The 16,958-nt window shown below is 47.2% G+C and overlaps 2 protein-coding genes across 3 annotated transcripts; both read right to left on the minus strand.

Annotated features, from left to right (window-relative positions):
- Positions 1–7: 7 nt before the first annotated feature.
- Positions 8–9,543, minus strand: LOC106044860 (arylamine N-acetyltransferase, liver isozyme-like). 2 transcript variants are annotated; one of them, XM_013195051.3, is made up of 2 exons: positions 9,386–9,543; positions 8–900 (listed from the first exon to the last, which is right to left on the minus strand). In XM_013195051.3, the coding sequence occupies exon 2, from the start codon at positions 893–895 to the stop codon at positions 8–10; it is 888 nt and encodes a 295-aa protein (XP_013050505.3). In that variant the 5' UTR covers positions 896–900; positions 9,386–9,543. The 2 variants fall into 2 exon arrangements, with proteins under 2 accessions (XP_013050505.3, XP_047931066.2); XM_048075109.2 differs by lacking the exon at positions 9,386–9,543 and adding an exon at positions 3,811–6,184.
- On the minus strand, positions 6,401–9,558 carry LOC106044861 (arylamine N-acetyltransferase, pineal gland isozyme NAT-3). Its single transcript, XM_013195052.3, has 2 exons — positions 9,386–9,558; positions 6,401–7,443 (listed from the first exon to the last, which is right to left on the minus strand). Exon 2 carries the CDS (start codon positions 7,434–7,436, stop codon positions 6,564–6,566), a length of 873 nt encoding a protein of 290 aa, XP_013050506.1. The 5' UTR covers positions 7,437–7,443; positions 9,386–9,558; the 3' UTR covers positions 6,401–6,563.
- Between the last annotated feature and the right edge of the window lie 7,400 nt (positions 9,559–16,958).

Genomic DNA, 16,958 nt, shown 5'->3' on the forward strand with positions numbered 1-16,958 from the left:
TTTAGAATTAGATCGTATCCACCATATTAGGTGGCAAGCCACGAACGTTTACTGGTACCAGTTTGTTTTCTAGCACTATATTGAATTTTTCTTTCAGTGTCTTCTCAACCTCTTCGTCTGTAAGAGTTGTGATCTGCAGGAGGTCCGTGTCCTCCATGTAGTTGTACTTCATCTCAGTGAAGGTCCACCCGACTAAGGCATAAATCCCTTCAGTGGTCTGGAGGCTGCAGATTGACTTCTTCCGAAGTATGTTATCCGGAGACACTTGTAGGTATGTGTTTAGCTCCTGGAAGTCATCTATATGGCGTGGCTTAAGAGTGAATGAATATATTTTTCTGATATTGCCCATTTCTGTTGTATTAGTGGGAGGGACGCTTTGCTCAGAAATATAATGCTTCCTTTTGACTTTCTCAAAGTACCAGATGCCGTTGTCTTCCCTGATGCAGAAGATGCCAGGGATCTGGGGTTGATCCTTCCCAGAAATCAGCATCACTGGCTGCCATGCCTGATAGGCACCACCAAAGCCAGCATCTACAATATAGGGGCATCCCTTGATCTCCACCTTCAGCAGGATATGATTTATGTGAGCAGTGTATGTCTTCTCTGCTGGATCATAACTATTTCCTCCAAGAATACAAACGTCATACCCTATTTCTTTCAAGGCCCAAAATAAAAGGTAGTTGCTTTCCAGGCACCATCCACCACGTTTCTTTCTCACAATCTTATTGTAAATAGATTGTAAATCCAGGTCAATGGTCTCCCCACAATGCATGCTGAGGTTTTCAAAAGGAATCGTCTGGATGTGATGCTGGAAGATGACTGTTAAGGTTTGCAAGTCTGCATCCTTATGGGAGCCATCGTAGGAAATTCTTGCGAAATACTCTTGAATGTTCATTTTGCCTGTGTGAGTAGGAAAACAGCCAGTTACTGTTGTGCAGCTCTCAAGGGGTTCGCTCCTATTTTATTTCTGCAGCACAGGTTAACCAGCCTGTAAATGTAGCTGAGGCCATTTCAGTGAAGATTTGAAAGAAACCTGTGCCTTTGGTAGGAGATCAAGCAGGTCTAACCTGCATTCTGTCATCTCTATTTCTTAAGAAAGAGGTGAGGATAGGAGCAGGTGACAGTAAAGCTTTATCTCTCAGATACTGTCTTCAACCCAGGTGGATAACTTTGCTATAGGAAAACACAGACATGGCACATAATAATCTCTGGCCCCAGATGAGGGTCCGCATGGCAAAAATTTTATAAAACTAGCAAACAACAGGTTTGCAAACAGCTGTTAGCCCAAATCAGCATAAAAGTCACAGTTTTTTTTTTTTCCTGTTTCTTTTATAGTAACAGGCAAGCAATTCTTTATCACAGAAAATTTAACTGGAAATTTTTACATTCATGATTTCAGCTAACTGGGATTAACTTCTCAGCCTGTCAGCGTTTCAGCCAAGCTTCCATGTGAAGTAGGTTGTTGTTTTCTTAATCTCTTTAGTTTCCCTGTGGAGTTCAGACAGCGCTTTGACCCTGGCTGTTGAAAGGAAGAGATTGTTAATTTTTCTAACCTACGGGTCAAGGGAATTGATAATTATTAAGAATGCCTTCAAGGCATATTCAGTGGCTTTTGGTTTCTTCTACTATCTCTTACAAATCAAAGACCTTAGCCTCAGCTCAAATTATTGTATGTATTTTATGTCTTCATGTCGGTGATCCCCTTTCTTTTCATTAGCAGAAAGAGACTGTCATTGGTACTGGCTGCATGGCCGAGATGCAAAAGGTTCCCTGTAACACTTCTAATCCACTGACTCATACAGTATCTGCAAGGATTTGTTTTGCCTTTAATTTAGATTTAATTTGGCTTTTTTTTTCCATGCAAGGAGATATATATTTTTATTATTATTATTATTATTTTTATTTTTTAACCAAAACGATTCACGATCTGCTAAGGACTGTATGAAGTTCCAAAAGGTCTGTGGATTTTTTTCTCCTTGAAATTAGTCACGCATTCCCTGGGAGGATTTCCCAAAAATGTGTTGATGTAGATGATGCAGGAGCCACAACTATTCTCAGCTTTGGTCCACCTGCTCCCCTAGCAGTGACAGCAGCTCGGTCCGGTGTCTGGGAGTGCAAGGAGCTTTTAAAAATCCCATCTCAGATATATAAGTGGAAATACCCTTGTCCAGGAAGGTAAGCACATCAGAAGACCTAATCTCTAGACTTTAACCCCAACTTTGATGCCAGCAGCATAACTCACTTGACTTAGTTGTATTGCTGCTGATTTGTACTAGTACCAACAGTCAGAATGGGTGACACGGGAAAATATGCTAAAATTGAGTACTATCATAAGGGAATAAGAAATAAACCTTTTAATTTCAAAAAGACCCAGCAAAGCTACATGAAAAAGCAGTAATGTTATTTGATATTGCATTTTTTTTTGTGTGTGTGTTTTTTTTTTTTTTCTACCCCTTTATAAGGACAAGGGCACTCATCTCTGGCAAGATCTCCTTGGAAACGCTGTTTGTAGAAAGCCATGCCCCCCTACAGACATGGACCCACGTACATGTATGCTACCAAGGCCATCCTGTGGTGCTCTGCCCTGTTTTTCTCTCTATTCCCATATTCAGCCATTCTGCATAGCCAGATAGAAACATCTCTTTCTCACAATGGTACCAAGCTTCACCTCTTGGCCCAGGAGGGGCCCAAGCGAGTGCCTTGCAAGCCTTGCGAGCCTGGTGGGTCTCATAAGCTTGACATTTTCTTTTGGGCAAGTGCCCATCAGTCCGTGCTCCAGGCCAGCAGCCAAAGCCCTGGTGCACTCCCTGTAGCTCATCTCCTGTGTCCGAGTCCCCAAGGGCCCTGGTGCGGGGACAGCACGGTGTATGAGCAGCCCCTCTGCCAGCCGTGGGCGCCTCCCTGGGCACTGTACACAGCAAAGCTTTGAGAAAATGGGTTTGGGGAAATGCATAGCCCGTGCCTCAGTTTCCCCAGCTTGGAACCTCATCAATTTAATAGAGGTTGTGTAATAGAAATAGGCCTGTGGTTGCTGCTAAAATAGGCTCTGATCTCTGTTAATACTGAAATAGGTGTAAGAAGAATAAGGCTGCAGTACAAAACCACCAGTGCTAGTGAATATAGGCAGGTAACAGCCGTGTAAACCGCTGTTCGCTCTCTTGGCTTCCCAGAGGCAGCTTTTCTTCCCAGCACAACAGTGACCACCGCAACAGGACTGTAACACAGCACGAGCCCTTGCCCAGGGGATGGTTTGCATCCCGAACCGGGCTGCAAAATAAATCTCTTTGCCCCAGTTCAGACCTGGGTCTGATTTACTTTTGCTCCCACAGCAGCCGAGCTCCATTTGTGCACGTTCACGGGAGCAGCTCAGTGGGCAGCAGGATGCAGGCAGGAGTTGTGCCTGTTTGCAAGCCTCCCCCGGGATCACTGAATCCTTTCATAATTCACCTCAGTGGTAGGAACAGTTCTTCACTGCTAAAATTCAAGAGAGACTTCCAAGCTAGGATCCTTTTGCACATGCCTCTACGATTTATTTGATTTTAAGCTGCATTGCAAGACAGGAGCCGGCTTTTTCATACACTCAGGCTCAGCATAAAACAAGTTAGTCTCGAGTGCTTGATCTTTGTACTTTGACAATGGCTTCACAATGCTACGCGTGGTGTCGACCCCGGGGTTGCTGTAATTTATACCTTGCTAACATGCCTATAGTGCCTAAGCACATGGTATGCAGACGCGCAGGGGTGGGCTTTTCCAGCCAGGCTGACCCGCAGCTACGCACTGGAGTTAGAGCTCAGACGCACGGGTGCTTACCTCTATGCCAGGAGCCGCAGGCTTTCTGGGCTGGCTTGCTCCAAAGTTCCCAGGAACGATTGCACCAGGCACTGCTGCCCTTAAAGATCCAGGCTGCCTTTTGCTGCCTGGCAGGGGCAGGATTTTCCTCCAGCAGAACCGGACAGGATGGCAGATGGTTTTGTCATATTTTATGTTCTGGTGGCCTTATCGCTTTCGTTGTTTTGACATGTGCATAGAAAGCCCTGTCATGCAATTAACTGCAGTAGGAGCTATACAAAGAGCCAGAACATGATGCATTCCCCAAGTTGCTTACAATGTTGAGTAGGTTTAAACCTCCCACGTTACTGATTGAGAGCCAAAGCCTTCCAGGAACACAAAGGAGCAGCACGTCACAGGTAGCACCTCGTGCAAGTGGCTGTCACCCCGTACGCAACCCCTCAGATCACCCCGATGCTTCAATCTCCGGGGCACCTTGCCGGCTGCACCCACGCCGAAGCTGCAAAGCAAGACTGCAGATTTTGGTACAGCTGTAACATCAGTGACACTGACGTGGCCTGGCTCCCTGTAGGAAGCGATTTAGGACTAAGAGCTACTAATCCAAGCCAAGCAAGTCACTGATCAGTTGGCGGGGGGTGGCCACTATAGGATTAATCGCAGAGCACCGAGTCATTCTTGGCAGCTGGTGCCGGCCCCCCAAGCAGCAAGGCCAGGTTTGCCAAGGCCTTCAGCTGTCCAAGACCCTGCAAGCCCTGTCCTCAGTCAGTGAGGATGCTACTGCCCGAGCACAGCACTCCCAGAGCCCGCTATGCCTTTAAGGATTTGCCTCTGAAGTCTGTGATAAGGAAAAAAGCAAGCTAGTGAAATCTGAGCTGAAGAGCCTCTATTTTTTTCCCCCTGGCAGAGCCGCATGTGATTTCTCAGGGCCGGAGGTGCTGAGCTGTGCCAATGGGCCGCAGCCAGGGCACGCACCCTGGGGGCTGAGTCAGCTGAAAGGACAGCGCTCTTTTTCCTATTACTGCTTGCCCTTTGCGTGCTGCATCTCTGCAGCGATGAGCTAAGCCCCTTACCCCTTCCCCTGAGACGACGAAACAGCCCGAAGTGCAAGAAGAGGCCAGGCACGGGGTGCTTCCCAGGCCTGGGTTTCCACAGACGCCTTGCAGCTGCTGCCCGCGCCTCCATGCGAGCTGCCTGTGCTGCCAGGCTGCCTCCATCCCACAGCTCTGCCCCAGCCACCAGGCACTGTGGGGGTAAATACGTCGGCTTTGGGCAGCTTCCAGACCAGCTAGATCCTGGAACAGGTCCTGCTGGCCCTGGGCACTAACATTTCATTTCCCCATAGGCTGGGGGAGGCCCACGTGTGGCATAAGGGACCAACACGTGCGGCCAGTCACACACAGATGAGTTTTGGGAAGCCGCGGATTTGGGGAACTACCTGTGTCACTAAGAAATACATTTTGAAGGTGCAGAATAGCAGCTGCTTTTATTAACTGTAAATTTCTAGTTGTAGGAAGCTGCACACGTTGCATAACAAACAAAAATGAAGGGACGGCGAGTCCTTGCATTCTTAAAAGCCTTGGCTGCAAAACATCTGCATATGCAAACAATCAGGACAACTGCAGTGATTAATGATTTTTTTTTTTACTTTTTTTTACTTTGGGAATAAAGGTTGCAATATGGGCGGGAAAAAAAATGAAAATTTCACAATTTTTTTTTTTTATGTAGTTCTAATTCACTTACATGATTTACTTAGTTGTAAGTACATAGTTGTAATGCTTCTGTGATTTGTACATAAAGGAACGTCAAGCATCATCTCAAAGGGCAAAGTGATTACATTTGTGTAATTTCTCATACTAACAATCTTAGCCTTTAGGTATCTGATTAAGATTCATCGTTTTTTCCTTGTATCAATATAATTAGTACCACTGCAAACACATTCTCAGTCAAGCAGATATGTTTTGGAAAAATAACTCTGTGCACTTGTTTGAATTCGGTCAAAATAACTGACGTGCAATAACATTTGGAGTAGGAGCAATGCTCTTGTGCAAGGAGAGTGCATTCCCAGCAGTCCTCTGCTGGGTGGTCACAAACAAAATCCATGGGAGATGCTTTCAGTTTGAAGAAATTCTGCTTTTTGGTTATGTCACTGAGAGAACAGGAGTCATGTAAAGTCTGAAACAAGGCAGAATTGTCTCCTAGCATTTCTCATCACTGGTTTTAGGCCATAAAAAGCCCCTCGGTACTGGAGGGACTGTCCGACTGCTATGTGAGAGGGTGCTAGGAGTGCAAGAGCATAATGGAGAGGCTTATGACTTACTGTAGCAAATGGCACTGGATGTCTTTATTTTTCTGGCTATTACATTTCAAAAAAATAGCATTCATTTAAGATGTGGGTATGATTTTCCCCAGGTGGCAGACCAAAGTAATAAGGAAAGGGACATAGTGCTCCATCGCCCTGCCCTGCTGCTCTGGTATCGTGGGAAAAGCTTTTAAGAGGTGAAAGGAGCAGGGAATGGGCAGCGTCTGCTGCCAGCTAAGCACAAACAGAAGGGGAGCGATTTGATTGAGTGAGGAAGAAACAATTTGTACCCAAACCAAGGAGAGATGCAGGAACAGTTGTGAAAATCAATTTATTTTCCAGATTCATGCTAATCTGTTCTGCCTTACACTGGGGTAGATGGAAAGAGAAAACTTAACCTTTAGATGCTTGTCAGAAAAGAGGGGGGAGAACTGCATGTAATGCCACTAGATTGAATTATAATTCAGACAGTGAGTTAAAACAGAGACAACCTGCTTGTATTGATGGGTACAAATTTCTTATCTAGTGTTATACTGAATTTCTCTTTCAGTGTTTTCTCCATTTCTTCGTCTGCAAGGATTCTGATTTCCACCAGATCCATGTTATCCTTATAATTGTACTTTATCTCAGTAAGTTTCCAGCCAACCAGTGCCCGGACGCCGTCGGCTGTCTGCAGGCTGCAGATGGACTTCGTAACGAAGAGCGAGTCCGGCGCAGTCTGCAGGTGCAGGTTGCGGGCTCTGAACTCTTCTATGTCTCGTGGCTGGAGGGTGAAGAGATAAACTCGCCGGCAAACTTCTTTGTCCACATTATGAGAAGTGGAGACGCTTTGGTTGGGAACACACTGCTTCCTTTTCACCTTCTCAAGGTACCAAGTCCCATCCTCTTCCAGGAAGCGGAAGATGCCGGGAGTCTGAGGCTGATCTTTCCCCGAAATCAGCTCCATTGGCTGCCACATCTGGTAGGCCATCCCAAAACCGCCGTCCACAATGTAGGATTTGTCACAAAGCACCACTTTTAGCAGCAGATGGTCAATGTCATCAGCGTATGCATCATACTCCGGGACATAAACTTTCGATCCCAGAAGGGTGACATCATACCCTAGGGTTTTCAGGGCCCAAGATAAGAGGTGGTTGTTCTCCATGCACCAGCCCCCGCGTTTCCTCTTCACTATCTTGTCGTAAGTGGCTGCCAGGTCCAGCTCAATGCTTTCCCCGCAGTGGATGCTGAGGTTCTCGAAAGGGACTGCTTGGATGTGGTGCTGGAATATTTCTGTCAAGGTCTCCAGGTCCGGTTTGTCGTAGGAGCCCCGATAAGAAATTCTGGCAAAATACTCTTTGATGTCCATACTGCCTCTGGGAGAAGGGTGAAGAAAATACCATAGCTTGTGTCAGAAGTAATGGAAGGATCTTCCCCATCTGTTATAACGGGGCTGTCATCAGAATGAGCAACCTGCTCAGAAGAGGAGCAGGGTTTGACAAATGGTCCTATCAAAGGCAGCTGAGTGCAAGTATTAGCACTGAGGGAAGCCAATGGGGCACTGCTGATGAGCACAAATGTTATTTTTAATTGTTTCTTTTACAGCTGTGACAAGAGGCTCCGGCTGTGCTAAGCACATTTCAGCAGAGAGTTCCTGCCCAGCAAAGCTACAAATCTCGGTAGGAAGGAACAAAAACAGTAACAGCTCTGTTTCCTCACTAGAAATTACGGGAACTGAGACTCTCCAGCTCTGAACTGCTTTACTTGTGGTTTGACTCAGCAAAGCAGAAGCAGAAAGCCAACCCTCCCGCCACTGCAGAGCAATCTAGAGCCTCCTCTGCAACTGCATCTGAAATAAACCCCCCCGTCCATGGTGTTTCCTCCGTTATTTGGGCAGGCTGGCAGAGGCCAGTCACACCTGCGTCTGCTCTCGGTGCTGGAGGTAGCAGATGTGATCTGGAGCCCAGAATTGTTTTTACAGCCACAGAGGCAGAACAGGCTGTGGGAGATTTTTGGTTCGTCCGCTGGGAGCCACTCCCTGAGCAGGACTCATCTTCCTGGCCCTGCTCCTCCGCCCTGCACCAGCAGTGGGAGGAAACCAAGGTTTGGGCCAAAAATGCAAATTTCAGGGACCCCACATTTTCTGACATCAGTCTCTTTGGGGGTGTATTTGCACTCATAGTCGTGTTTCGGGGAGGCAGCTGTCTCCCAGGCAGCAGGCATTGCCCTCCCTGTCCCATCTGCAGCAGGTTTAGCAGGATGCTGTGTTACATGAGCACGAGGGAAGAAAGCAGCCCAAAGACCTGAGCCCGTGGTGTAGGGTGGCAAGAAATGGGATTTTAATGTGGCCAAATACCTTTCTTATTCCACCCTGGGCACCAGTGAGTTTCAGATGGCTCTGAGCACAGAGCACTGTTGTTCAGATCATTGACCTGAAACGTCCCAAAATGTTCTCAAAGTACCTGTGTGTGGTTCTTAAGATAAAACCATAAGAAAAAACTCTGACTGTTCCAACAGGATTCAGTTCTTAATATGATGAAAAATAGTGTCCACCGAGTTGTATGGAAATTTTATATAGTTTCAGTATATAAAGAAAGCAATGAAAATACAAGCTCTCCATTTCTCGTAATGTCCTGGCAGGAGCAGAGGGTGTTCCCAGGGTGGCTACCCACATTTAGGATGCAAATGGTCAAAGACCTGTAACTATTGCATCATGCCACCACCACATCTAAGAGATTTAAAGAGCAGGCCGGAATTATCAAACATCAGGTAAAGAGTATCTGATCATTATTCTGGGCCTTCTCTTTCTTCAGCTTCCACCTTGTTCCCAAGCTTTTCCCCAAAGCATCGCAACTACAACTCTATTAATTTTTGGAGATGGACTTCGCAGAAACTTAGCTCTTGCAGTGGGAACAGAAAGCTAGCTTCACCAGCAACGAGCATCCCTTCCCCCTCCCTTTTTCTTCCTTTCCTTCACTTTGCCAAAGTAGGTGAAACCTCTGTATTGTATGAAACCTTTGTGGTTTTTTTTTTTGTCTTTCTGTGTTTCATGTAGTTGTTTACAAGTCCCTTTCAATAGCTGTAACTGAAATATGTCAGATGGCACCAATGCCCGAGCTGTTTGAGGCTGATAACCAAGTAAATAAAGCAGCGTATCTGGTACACTGACGTAAAAGGAGGCATCTGTAGCTGAACGTTTCTCTCTCTGCCGTTACACAACCTAGCCATTTTCTGATGTGTTTTGTCCTCAGTCGTATTTAACTTCCTGGTTATGAAGTGCTCAGCTGCCAAAATTGAGGGTTGAAAAAAAGGTCTTACCTGGAAAATCAGTTCAACCACGAACGGATCTCCTGGGGGGATTTGTTTAAGGTAAAGCGAGCAGTGCGGTCCTCTGTCCTTTACCTGGTGCAGGCAGGGGTCAAAGACTGTCCTCCAGCTGCTTTCCAGGGGAATGTCTTTTCTCTCAACTTGCTTCCACCCGCTTCTGTCAGATTGCAAAAGCTGAAAGAAAAAAAAAAAAAAAAAAAAGAAAAGGGTGGAGCACAAGAGCCGTAGTGAGCGAACAAAACCAACAGCACTGACTCAACCCGCATTCAAAACCTGGTTGTTATTAGAGTGTTTTCACTCACTTTGTACTGCCTGCAGTGGCTAGTTTGAGCTGTAACAGAAAATGACAAAAAGCTAGCCGGATGCACGTGGGCGATATAGAGCTTCCCCAGGTGTTGGGTTACTGGTTGTTCAGAAACTTGGGGAATATTTCTTGCAGGCATTGAGCCTGGGAAGTTTTTTCCACTCTGAAAAGCAGCAAGATTTCTGCACAGCACCCCTCTCCTCTGTCAGCATGCACAGGAACTTCAGCCTTTTCTTAACTGGCGCTTTATAATTTATATGCTTGGTTTTGGTTTGGTTTGGTTTGGTTTGTTTGTTTTTTCAGTAAATTTCCTGGAGTGTGAGGATAGGGTGGGCCAGCAGTGCGTCTGCCTTGATCCTGGCCCAGAAGTAGCACCTGAGGATGCCTCTGGCAAAGTGATGATATGAAGTGCCAGCACACAGGTAGCTCTCAGTGTGATTCATACTGCTTTTCTCTCTGCATGTTTTGCTTACCCTTTTCCAAGCTAAATCTTATTAATTCTCGGATATAAACAGATAGATTCTTCTATGTTAATTCCCTAACAGTCCTTCACATTTAGCATCACCAGCGAGTTTCATTCAAACACTGATTTATTGGGATAATTAGCAGAGATAATAAATCAGACCAAACAGAGAGGCATGTGGTAACCCATTACACAGCTCCACTGCCATATCAAAATTTGGCTCTTTATCATACCATCGGCATCCGGTGTTTGACCCCACGAGACAGAACTGATGCCCAAGGCGAGAGACACTCGAGGGAATGGATTACTTGCCTTTCTTGGGCTCCTCTGGGCAGGTCCAACTTGGTGAACAGAGAAAGCCTATGTTCCTAGCCAGATCTTGCTGTGCATGGAATAATCCATTCTCTTCTCACAGGCTTCATTTTGACAAAGAGGGGCCAAAAGCCAGGTAGGCAGACCCGTGGTGCCTGTGGGACCCACACCGAGGAGAAGCCCACACTCCCCAGAGCCACTTGGGACCCCAGACGATGCCAAAAGCACCACGTTCCCTTGGGCAAATGTGGGAGTAAGGTATTGGTAGCAGCTAACACTGAGTTCCTGAGAAGACACAAGTGTTTCCTACCCGAGTAGGAGCAAAACCCATTTCTCCTCATACTTTGATACCCAGTTTTCCTCAGCCACCCCCCTACAATGTAGCCCTGATGGAACAGTTTCTTCCTGTGTCTTCCAGATTCTCATCTAAGCTCACTGTCCCATGCCTTTGTTCCTGAATCACTCCTTTTTGCTCCCCACTCTCCACCATTTGCTCCTCAAGCCATTAAAGCCAAGAAGTCTCGTCCTCCCCAGGTGCACCCAAGGCTGCCACAGGGCAAAGCTCGCTCAGTGAGAGCTGAAGGGGAAGGGAAAGCTCATCTTGACCCAGAAGCCCTGCCAGAGTCTGTTTGCATTTCAGCTCTGTGCCAAATCATAGCGGCTCATTTCAGGCTTGGCAGGGCAATAAACTGCAATAACTGCTGATGGGCAAGGTGCCTGGATGTGCCACACATTCCCACCTGAGCCCATCCCAAAAAGAGGCAAAGGGCAAAGCCCAGCCCGGGTCAGGGGGAGCACTTGGCCAGCAGCGACCTGTAACACATTGTCCCGGACCTGGCAGGAGGCGAAGCTTGCTGAGCTTCTTCCAGAAGAACATCAATGTAATTGCACTCGGCTTTTATTTATTTATTCATTTAAACTGCCGACAGCATTTAATTTATTACTGAAATCCTTCTCTCCTCCTGACTCTCCTTAGAGGCTGCATCAAATATTCCTCCCTCCCCCCTTTAGCAGAGCATTATGTGCTGCAGTGTTTGCTTGGAGAAATAAAAGCATATGGTGCCCTGTTTGGGGGAACGGTGTGCAGTCGAGTGTCTGCTCAGTGTTAAACAGCTCCCACTACAGTGCCCTCTGTGATGGGCTGCATAACAGAGCGGGGGTTGTTATCTCCTATTAGCTGGATGCTTAACATAGAAATTATGAGGTGTTCTATTTAGCTGGTTGCTTTTGGTGGGAAGAAGGGGCGAGATGTTTAAAAGAGATTAGTTTTTAAACTAATAAAACATTTGACATGTTTTAAATGAAATAAAATCTTAAATTCTTGCACAAGTTCCGATTCTTCCATCCTGCTGAACTCTGGTGGCTGGAAAAGAAAACGCTGCAAACCCTGAGCGGAGCAGCAGGCCCCATCCTACCATTTCCAAAGGAATTTTAATAGATGTAAGCCGCTCTAATACACACGTAGTAAATAATATTCATGGCCTATAAACATATTCGTAATGGTAGGACTCTTGCGCTTTATATTCATTGCCTTCCTTATGTAATTATAGATATCAAGCAGCTGTGGCTACATATCTTTCCGATTTGCGTCCACAGCATCCATCACGTGCAGTTTGGGGGATGTAATAAGTCCTCCTCCCCAGCGAAAGGATGGGTCCGATGAGAGCGGCGCCTTCTGCCCATGGGATTAGGGAAGGGAGTAGCTCTGTGGACGCGGCGTGGCTTTTTCTCAGCAAGGAAAAGACCAGATCTCAGGTTTAGTGTTCCCACTATCCAAGGCATCTTTCTGAGGGCTGTTGAGAGTAAAAAATTATCTCTTCTCTTTATCTTTACCCTGCCAATATGAGGTTTTTCACACAAGCCAACACCAAGTATGCTAATGCAGACCGAGGAGACCGCTTCGGTCTGTGGGGCCTTTCAGTCCAGAGGGTTTCAGCATAAATCTCTTAAATGTAAGTGGTCGTAATTCAGTTAAATTCCATTAGAAGGGGAACAATCAGCTTTTCTACATGAATGGCTTTATCTCATGGAGGGTTTGAAACAACAACAAAAAAACATGTATTTTAAGTAGCTGCTTTGATGAAAAATATGTCCATACATCTGGCTTTTATTTTCCTGTGAATTGTGACTGCTGTGGTGGACAGGTCAGAGTGGGTCCTTGTCCACGTGTGTTCCCAGCACCACAGGGACACCATTCGGTTCCACGTGCTTCTGTCACCCCAGCGCCAGGCTGCAGGAAGGATACTGGGAAGCACACGTTGTCCTCTTCCATTTCACAAGCAGTAATCACACCCTCAGTGCTCCACTATCTTCTCCATCTTGTGGTCCACCTCCCTCAGAGTTGCCAGTGTCATCGTCAAACTGCAAATTTTGGGGAGAATATGGAAATGAGGAGTAGTGGAGAGTGCTGAAGGGAGGATGAAGAAGACAAGGAGAGCGAGATGGTGTGAATGCACAAATGCTGCTTATCCTGGAAGCTGGAGAAAGGGGCTGGAGGAGCAGCCAACAGCCAGGTTAGCCACCTGGGAGCTTTCTGTGTCTGATGCTTCACTGCCTGCCTTGCACGAGGCTGCTGTGTCCAGTGACCTCTTTACCAGACATCTGGGGTAACCTTTGCAGCACGTCTTTGAGCTCAGTGGCCCTGTCCCCACTACCTCCTCCATGAGATGCTGTCCTACCTGGGCTCACGTATCGGTCCTTTTGTACACCTGGTACGTCCACAATCCCCATGGCCACCAACCCCTCTGGTTTTTCCTTCTGAATGATCTGGTTGAAGAGGAGCTGATCAGCAGTTAGCGCTGGCCTTCTCGGGGGTCTGGGCTGTGCAGGTCCTCATCCTGTAACCAAAATAACCAAAACTCACTCTGCCAGTCTCGGACACGTACTCATGCAGCTTTCCTGCCAAGGCTGAGCAGAGGGACGCTGGGTCTGATGGAGGAGGTTGTGCTGAAGGCTGTTGGCCATCCAGAGATGTCTTTGGTGGCCATGATGTGGGACGGAGCAGCGAGCTTGTGTTTCGCTTGGGCAGAACCAGGCTGCTTGCACTCACCTTCCCACAGCAGTGAGACGCCTGGCTCCGGCCGGGAGCTGCTGAGCATCCTGAGCTGGTGCAGCGGCCACGCTGGTGGAAAAGCAGGTGGTCACACCTCAGTGGGCTGCTACTGCAATCCTGCTGCCCTGCGGTGCCAGGCGGGTGGGAAGGAGCTCAGGCAAGGCCAGGCAGACCCCAGCGCTTTCCCTGATGCGTTTTTGGAGCAAGCTTGCATCCCTCTCCTCCATGCCAGCTTTTCCCTCACCACAGTCCCCAAAAGCACTGCTGAAAATGCTCCTTACCGTTAGGGAGGCAAGTCAGCACCAGCAGGGTCACGTGTGAGCAGTTTCAGAGAAGAAACACATCTCAGCAGGATGTGAAACCAGTTCTGCTCCCAGCATGGGGCACCGCCGGCTGCAGCCACCCAACACAGGCACCCTGCCGGCAGGTGGGATGTGAGCCATCCCCGCCACCACTCTCAGCAAAATGGTGGGAGGCTTTTCCCCTCCCTTCCTTAATGCTCAAACCACGGCGTTATCACGCAGCAGCACTGCTTCCGGCTCCGCTTGGCAGAGCTGAGCTAAAAGCAGCAGGACCTCCCCAAAACCATCAGGAGGTCGGGGCTGCCCCTGGGCTGCAGGTACCGAGATGTTAGTTCTGCAACTTCAGCTTTGCAAGAAGTGCACGAGCTCCCTCTCTCCCTCTCTACACATCTGAACACTGCATCCGCTGCCTTGAAAATATTCCAAAATCAATATGCAATATGCACCCTGAGCACTTTTGGAGACCCAGGGTGTTAATCTTTCTCTCTTCATTTCAACTTCCCATCAAGAAACTGGATATATTCCATTTTCCTGGCTTTTTGTCCAGACATATACTCCCAAGATTAACCAGATAATAATTGCCGTCACGTTAAGCTGTGTCTGCCCAAGGGAAGTGTGACAGTGTAATGTGTAATGGGCCTCAGCATCACAGGCTGGACCCCGAGACGGTTTCATTTCACATTTTCTAACGGGAGCCTCCGGTCACGCTGTCAAAGCCCACGCGGGACATTTCCTCATGCACCCCTCTGTTACAGAGGTGCCGCCAGGCAAAATGGGCATCACAGCAGAGCCCGCGAGCAAAGGAGATGGTATATGGGGCAATACTCAGCCCCTAGGGACAGCCTTATAATTCTGTTTAATTTCACCCCATTTTCATGGTTATCAATAGCTGCTCGGCAATAGCAAGGCAATGCATTTCCCTAGGTAGGGTCAGAAAGGCCTTGTGAAAATAAACACGTTACATTGGTCGTAATATAAAAACCAACATAGGACATCCTTTTAGACTTAATCAGCTGATCACCTGCAAAAATCCCATACTGCTGCTAAACAAGTATAGAAATGTGCTGTGGTAAGGGCACGTGTAGTTCCAGCTGCTTAGGCATGGCCCACCTGCACAAAGAGGATCTGCAAGTCAACAGCCTCGATCATTATCAGGTACATGAATAACTGGCTATTCAAACCTGTGTACCATATGCAAAGAATATTTTTGCGAGGTATTTCAAGAGGAAAATATTGGCAGCTAATCCACAAGTACACTGACTAAAGGAGAGGCATTTACCTGAAGGAATACTGTGGGGAAAAACATTTCCGTGAGTGGGATAAAGCAACATGAAGAACATCTCAAAGGGAAATATTCCTTAATTTGCCTAAACAGAAAATATCTTGGCTTTATAATGTATATGTTCATATAATGTATATGATCATATAATGATCTAATTTATATTACAGGAAAATTAATATCTCTCTATATGCATACACACATACATAGATATATTCAATCTGAAAATCTTTCTCCATGTGCCTAAATGCAGCAGCAGCCACCATTTACGAGCAGTTATTTATCTTCTGGCAACAAAACTACCAAGCCCTGTCCTCAGCAGGGTAAAACTGGCGTTATTCTGCTGGAGCCCACATAGCAATGCTGCTTGCCTTCACCTGACTTCGAGCCTGCTCCCCACAAAGCTTCTCTAAAATAAAGCTGTTGTTTCAGTGAAAAAGCTCTCATTGACTTCAGTGGGATTGAGGATCAGCCCTATTTCAGGCAATCAGCCTGGAAACAAGCAATTTGAGGAACAATTACAAGAGTTCTGTCATTCCTGCTACTCAGATATTTTATTTTTTGGAGAGGTAGGTGGGAGGGAAACCTTTTATCTCAGTGAAGAGCAGGAAACAGAGAGGTACAGTGACAGCAAAGAAGAAAAAATAAAAATAAAACATCTGCACCTTCAGAAAACACATACTCATCACAATGCACTAACACGAATCACAGAAATCACACGCGTTCGCGATGACAATGCCTTCCCTCCGCCCCGCAGCTGAATCAGGAGTACGAGCAGGGAAAAATAGGAGAGATGCTTGGGGTTGGCAGCACTCCCCCAGACTCACCCGTGCAGTTTTGGCTGTGTCAAGGAGAGTCTGGAAGTTGGGGGAGGATTCAGAAGCAAGGAGCTGGTCCTGCAGGGCCCCTCCGCACCGATCCTTGGCATTCAGCAGTCCCACCATGAACACGATCAGTGTAAGTCATGTGCACGGCGCTGGGTGTTTGCAGAGAGACAGATTTTTCCTGGAATAAAAGCAAAAGGTGGTGGAGTGGAGGTTACTGTGGCAACCTGCAGCTCCTGCCTTTTCTCCCTGCTATGCTCGGGAGCCATGCTGGGGGACACTGGTGTCACGGGCTCAGCCGCTTTGGGTGGCACAGACACATCCCTGGCACCAGCTCTGGCTCTGCTCCACTGCCCCAGGCCCCTTACCCACAACAGCATTATGTTTTTCCAGCAAGGACCAGTTTGATCCTTGACCATCTGAACTGGTGAGTGGCCTTTCCTATGGGATGATGGACATGATTTAAGTGGCATCCACCCTGTACATTTTCAGACCATAAGGTAAAAGGCAGCCAATTGCTGGTGCTGTCACCCACAACTCCTGGAGGCAGCCAAAGCATCCGCTGCACCTGAATTTGTCTCTCCGTTACACATACACCTAAGGCACATTCTCCAGTGGCACCTGAGGTGGGTGGGAATGTATATTAGGCTTTCAGCTAATAATTAATAGCCTGAACCTGCCTGGCTGCTGGGGACTCATGGGAAGGCCTCTGAAATTGGCTGGGAGCTTCCTTCCCAACTTTTATTAAAAGCTCTCCTGAATGTTTCATCAGAAGAAATTTGACTGCATATTTACGCGGCCACAAATCTACCTGGTTTAAAGCCGCAAAATCAATGCACTAAGTGCATTGCTTATCGCTCCGGGTGGCTGTTCCGCTAACCTGACCGTCGTGGTTTTCATCCCTTTGCACAGTGAAGGCACGGATGAGGAGCAGCCCAAGGATTAACAGGAAGCCTTTGCTTTACTCCCTTTCCTCCTTTTCTCGGTAACCTGTGGCGTAGTTGAGGTGGGACTGCAGAACTGCAGGC

The sequence above is a fragment of the Anser cygnoides genome, chromosome 12, assembly GCF_040182565.1.
Source record: "Anser cygnoides isolate HZ-2024a breed goose chromosome 12, Taihu_goose_T2T_genome, whole genome shotgun sequence".
Lineage (NCBI taxonomy): Eukaryota > Metazoa > Chordata > Aves > Anseriformes > Anatidae > Anser > Anser cygnoides.